The 5,929-nt window shown below is 57.1% G+C and overlaps 1 protein-coding gene across 1 annotated transcript; it reads right to left on the bottom strand.

The window, feature by feature from the left end:
- Nucleotides 1–2,984: 2,984 nt before the first annotated feature.
- Nucleotides 2,985–5,209, bottom strand: MRPS23 (mitochondrial ribosomal protein S23). The gene is made up of 5 exons (XM_036395422.2): nucleotides 5,101–5,209; nucleotides 4,845–5,009; nucleotides 4,053–4,130; nucleotides 3,822–3,945; nucleotides 2,985–3,342 (listed from the first exon to the last, which is right to left on the bottom strand). Exons 1-5 carry the CDS (start codon nucleotides 5,151–5,153, stop codon nucleotides 3,205–3,207), a joined length of 558 nt encoding a protein of 185 aa, XP_036251315.1. The 5' UTR covers nucleotides 5,154–5,209; the 3' UTR covers nucleotides 2,985–3,204.
- Nucleotides 5,210–5,929: the final 720 nt, after the last annotated feature.

Here is a 5,929-nt window from a genome sequence, read left to right as displayed (position 1 = left end):
TTCGTTAAAAAGCCCCAGTTTAGAACCAGAACCAGGCAGGTGGCAGAACTGACCCTGCCCAGGTCCTGCAAAGCAGGAGCCACTCCAGTGTGGAAACACAGCACAGCAGAGCCAGCACCCTGCTCTGATTCCACAGCCATCTTCCTAACAGATACAGATTTCTGGAATATTCCAAAGCTCAAAACAGGGCAGGTTTGAAGACCAAATGTGCATGTTCAGCAGGCTTGGGCAGAGGCGAATCCCAGAGGATTCCACAGAGTGGCAATGCCAACAATTTTATATCTTATTTGGAGCCATGTTCCTTAAACACTAAACCCTTCATTATCTGCCTCGGTGAAGCTTGGCATTGGCAAGGTCAGATCACCTGTTTTTCCAGCAAAGCTGATGAATTATTTTGGCTGCTCCAGACATTAGACCTGATCCTATTAAATCCTTAGTTCCCCTGCCCTCAACACATACCAGGAGATAATCCACAGCCCAGGAACACGTGCAGGGGCTGAGCAGGGCTCTGGGAGCTGCTGCCTGTGGGTTAAACAGAGCCCAAGCTCAGAGCCCGGCTCTGCAGCCCTGATGTGTGGGACTGGAGGTGTTTGTTCCAGCAGGACACCTCTGCACTGCCTGGGGAAACAGCGGTGTAAGAATGCTGCAGCATCCCTGGGGGACCGCTGCAGTCACCCCTGCATGCTGCCAGCGGGCAGGCAGCTCTGCACCCCGAAACTCTCAGCACGTGTTTGGGGCCTGGCCTTGGAGAACCTTCAGGCTGGCTGTGGAAGGTGTCCCTGCCCGCTGCCTTTGGAGCCTCGGGAGCCAGGGCTCTGTGTAAGCGATCCTCCGGCATTCGCTATCACCGCAAATAGCCCGGCAGGCAGAGAGGAGCCGCCCCCGGCCCGCGGGAGGACGCTCCGGAATTGGCGCAGGAAAGGTCACCGGGCTGGGCTGGCCATGGCCGGGCAGCAACGAGCGCTCCGACGGCTGCGGGGACATCACCGGCCCGCAGGAGCTGTCCTGGGCACGGGGCACAGCCCTGGAGCGCCCGGAGCAGCCTTTGCCCTGCCCGGGGCCCCAGTCCCGCACCCGGCGCATCCCCCGCTCCCTTTTCGGATATTTCCCGGTGACAGCCGGGACTCGCAGCTGGGACTCCCGCACGGATTTCCTCGCCTGCGGTGCCCGGCGGGGCTCGGGAGCGGCCGCCGCTCGGTGCCGGGAGCGCGGAGCGCGGCTCCCACCTAGCGGGGAGCGCCGGGGGACCGGGGGTGCGGGGGCCCTCCGACCGCTCCTGCTGCCGGGAAAGCGCCCCCACAGTGACAAATCGCCCCCCGGCTGCTGCCCACAACTTCTTAATTTAATTCCCGCAGTTACAGCAGGTCCCGAGCATCGGCATCTCCCTCCAGCCCGGCGAACGCGCCCGTTCAGACTCGCTGGTTTAACTGGTTTGACCGAATTGCACCAAACGCCCCGGCTCACATCCCTGACCCCGTGGGGATCCCCGGCACCCACCAGACACGGCAAATCCACGGCGCTGAACGTTCCAATGTTCAGCTTCTCCATCACCCACAGCCTGCCCTGCCCTGGCAGCTTCCAGCAGAGAATTCCCACATTCCCACCATGGCACGACTCTCCCTCCCTCTCTCCCCTCCACTGAAACACGGGGTCCCGCACAGATTTCCAGGTTCTCCCGCACAGGTTTCCAGGTTCTCCCGCACGTTTGCCCACGTACCTGGCTCAGAAGCCCGGGGTGAGCCCGGCAGGGCAGCACAGCACGAACCGCTGGGGCAGGGCACGGAGCTCACCCACACCCGGCCGCTCCTCCTGCCCTTCCCCTGCCGGGGTTTGGCTCCTCGGCACGAGGCGATCACCCCAAAACGCCCTCACCTGTGGCCATCACCGTGGCCATGGTAATTAACCACCTGCAGCTGATCCCCATCACCTCCCCAGGTGTTCATGGGGAGGAAAAACTCCTCACTTCACTCCCCTAGGTCACAGCTGCCCTCGAGGGCAAACCCAAGGGGATTGACTTTTTCCAACACAAAATAAAACCAATTCCAACTTTCTCCTCAGGTGTCTGCACAGCAGCTCGTTCAGGGGCTCTGGAGGGCTCTAAACTCGATGTTATTGCTGGATGTGGAAATGGATCAGTGCTAAAACACAGGGATCTTTGCTCTCTGTAACAAACCCTGAGAGGGTTTAGCTCTTCTACAGGGGCAGAACTGGGAGTGAAGTTTGACCTTCCAAGGATAACTGAGGAATTCTGCTGCCATCACATTGCTGCCAGGAGTGAAGGAAGGCACAGAAACCAAACCAGGGGCATTTCACACCCTGCTTTTCACTGCCACCGAGCTCTCCTGCATCCCACCCAGCAGCAGCAGCACCAAACTGGGCAGGGAGCGAGGGGCTGGACATCAGTCACCCCCTATGAGTGGGGTGGTGCCAGTCTGGGATGTTAAAGAATCACAAACGAAAGAAAAACAACAGAAATCTCAAAGGAAAGGACACAAACCAAACTGTTTGTTTTTCATAGAGCCCAAGCCAAATGTTTAATGAGAGATCAGGCAGCCACTGGATGTGTAGGCACGGGCAGAATCCCTGCAGTCCCAGCAAGGTTGGTTGTTATTTTTTTTTTTTTTGGTTGTTATTTTTGCCCCTGCCAGGTCTCCGGTGACTGCTCCCAAGCAGCATCACCTTTCCCTCAGCAAACAGCTGGAACATCCCATTTTCACTCTTCCAAGGCGGCCACTTTCATCAGGAGCCCTAAAAACTGCAAAGCTCCCAATTCTCTGGTAGTGCCACCCCTCATCCCGCTCTGAGTTTAAGGAAATGATGGGATGGGAAGAGCACATTACAGCACTTCTATAAATAACAGCTTTCCTCAATCAGCTATAAAAAGATGACACTTGAGACAGCTGCTGAACACATCCAACAGGATCTGCATTCCCCCAGCAGGAAACATCTTCACTACTGCACACCAGACACCTGAACAGGCAGAATTCTAGTTTTTAAAGAGAATTTTAATTTTCCATTTTACACTCGGTGTTTTCCAACTTGACTTCAGAAAACAGTTGTGAACATTAAAAAAAAAAAAAAAGTTTTCTGTGACTTTATCAATGTGGAGCTGGACAGAGGGGAGCATGGAGGGCACCAGGATCCTGTTCCTCAGGGAAATGTCCCCAAGGAGGGCTGGAGTGGCTGCTGGCAGTGACAGGGCTGTCAGGAGGGACAGGGATTCTCCTTCTGTGTCCCTGCCAGCTCTGGTGGCTGCTCCTGCCCATCCTTCCTCTTCTCCTGCAGCTCCCCCAGCCCTGCCTGGAGCTGGGGCTGCAAGGCAGCATCCCTGGGTCCAGCACCCTGCAGGGAAGGACAGCAAAGATCCCATGAAACGGGGGGAAAAAAGCCTCTGAAGGGTGACTGAGGGCAGCAGCAGCCCTCTGTGTGTCCAAAAGGAGTTTAATTCACGCTGAGATTGTTGTGGAGGCACAACACAGTGTCACCACATTCCCAGAGAGGCTGCTGACCTCCAGCTAAAACATGGAAAAATTCAAGATACAACAGCAAATCTGCAAAATTCCAAATGCTTTATACAGATACACCGTGGATTGTTTGAATGGTTATTCAATTTAATCTCCAGAAAAACATCTTTTCTGGCCCCCAAGTGCCTCAGCCTTGGCCAGACCTGTTCATGGCCAGGAGGAAAGTTTCCTTTAAGACCATCAGATGTGTGACTGCTGTGCTGAGGGTTTCATTCACACCAACTCAGCACTAAGGGCCTGGGAGTGGGGTTTTGTCAATCCACCAGCCAGGGAACTCTGTGGGTATTTCATACTCACTTTGTCTACTCCTCTTCTCTGTAAAAGGATCCCACTGGCTAAAAGGGCTTTTCCTGTTTCTTCAAACAATTTCTCCTCTTCAATTTTCCCCTCTTCCTTCAGTTCATTGTATTTCTCAACAAACCTGGATTGCAAAGTTGCTGTTTTACACTCAGGAGATGCTCTGGTTCCCTGACTGAAGGGGAGAAGGGGGCAGCCTCAGGAACATTTCTGTTTTAATTATCATCTTACCTCTGGCAGGTGGATTTGAAGTTTAACTGTGTCAGGTCGAAAGGTTTGGGGCCATTGCCATAAACTTTGTAAAACTTCCTGCTCAGAAAAGGAAATTGTTTAGATTTTGCAGCTAAATCAGGAGTAAACAGAGCAGAGTCAGAGTATGCACATAATTGTTCCTCCTTTTCTCAGGAGCCTTTATGAACACCTGGCAGTGCCCAAGGCCAGGCTGGATGGGCTTGGAGGGACAGTGGGAGGTGTCCCTGCCATGGCAGGGGTGGCACTGGGTGGCCTTCAGGGTCCCTGGCAGCCCAAACCTGTCTGGGATTCCACAGAGCTTTGTTCCAGCTCTTTATTAAACTGTGTTTATAAATTCAGGTTAATCACAGCAGCCGGGGGTCAGAGCAGCTCTGGAGCCCAGAGGAGCCTCCACCTCCGTTAGAAACACAGGGCAGGGCAGGGCAGAAAAACCACCCCCATTTATTAAAAAAACAACCCAAATTTATCCCCAAAACCACCCCCATTTATCCCCAAAACCATACTGATTTATTAAAAAAAAAAACCACCCTGATTTATTAAAAAAACACCCTAATTTATTAAAAAAAACCCACCCCGATTTATTAAAAAGAACACCCTGATTTATCCCAAAAACCACCCCGATTTATTATTAAAAACACCCCGATTTATTATTAAAAACCCCCACCTTGATTTATCCCCAAACGGCCCCGATTTATTAACAAAAAAAAAAAAAACCGATTTACCCCAAACGCCCCCGGTTCACCCCAATGCCCCCGGTTCCCCTGCACCCACGCCCGCACGGTGTCCTCCCGGTAGAACACGGCTCCGATGGGGTCCCCGCTCCCGTAGCGCGGCCGCGGCACGCGGTACACGGGCTCCCGCAGCGGCGGGAACGCGGCGTACACGTCCAGCCACAGCGGCTTCCGCAGCAGCCCGATGCGCACCAGGTTCCGCGCCCTGCGGGCGACAGGCGGCTCAGGGGGGGCTCAGCGGGCCGCGCCCACGGAGAACCGGGAACCGGCCCGGCTGACCCCCCCCCCCCCCGCACCGGCTGAACACGCTCCCGATCTTCTGAGTGCGGCTCCCGGCCGTGGCGGCCATGGCGGCCCCGCCGACGGGCCCCGGAGCCCGGCCCGGTGCTGCCGCGCACCCGGAAGCGGAACCGGAAATGGAGTGGGAACTGAACCGGAACCGGAGCGGCCGCCAGGGCACACGGCCGAGTGCCGAGCGGCGGCGGGGGAAGGTGCCCAGGCAGCGCCAGCGGATGGCCGAGCCGGGTCGCCCCCATCCGTTTGGCGCTGTCGCGACAGACGCGACCGGCCCCGGTGTGCCCCGACAGCCTCGGCCCCAGCCCGGGCAGCGCCAGCAGTCCTGGGCTCGGGGCAGCCTCGCCTCCTGTTGTTTGCTGGTGCGGTGTCACAGAATGGCTGGGCCCACAGCCGTGTCCCACTGTTGTCCCTCACAGACAATGCCACCACCACAGTGCCACCCTCACAGTGTCACCCCCACAGTGCCACCCTCACAGACACCCCTCACAGCGTCACCCCACAGTGCCCCAGAGTGGGATCAGGACAGGGGACATGGGATCCACATCGAGGGACAGTGGGATGCGCACCAGCCCTGTCCGGGGCTGCCCCATGGCCGCACCCTGCCCCGGGCAGCCCCAGCAGGCAGAGCGGCCCCAGAGGATCCCAGGGTGTGTTCCAGCTCGGTGTACAGCCCCAGCAGCCCCAGCAGCCCCAGCAGCCCCAGCAGCCCCAGCAGCCCCAGCAGCCCCAGCAGCCCCAGCAGCCCCAGCAGCCCCAGCAGCCCCAGCAGCCCCAGCAGCCCCAGCAGCCCCAGCAGCCCCAGCCTCCCTGCAGGCAGCCCTTCCCCGG

Source organism: Molothrus ater, chromosome 21 (genome assembly GCF_012460135.2).
Source record: "Molothrus ater isolate BHLD 08-10-18 breed brown headed cowbird chromosome 21, BPBGC_Mater_1.1, whole genome shotgun sequence".
Classification (NCBI taxonomy): domain Eukaryota; kingdom Metazoa; phylum Chordata; class Aves; order Passeriformes; family Icteridae; genus Molothrus; species Molothrus ater.
Note: the sequence above shows the minus strand (reverse complement) of the source record. Positions and strands in the feature narration are given on the sequence as shown.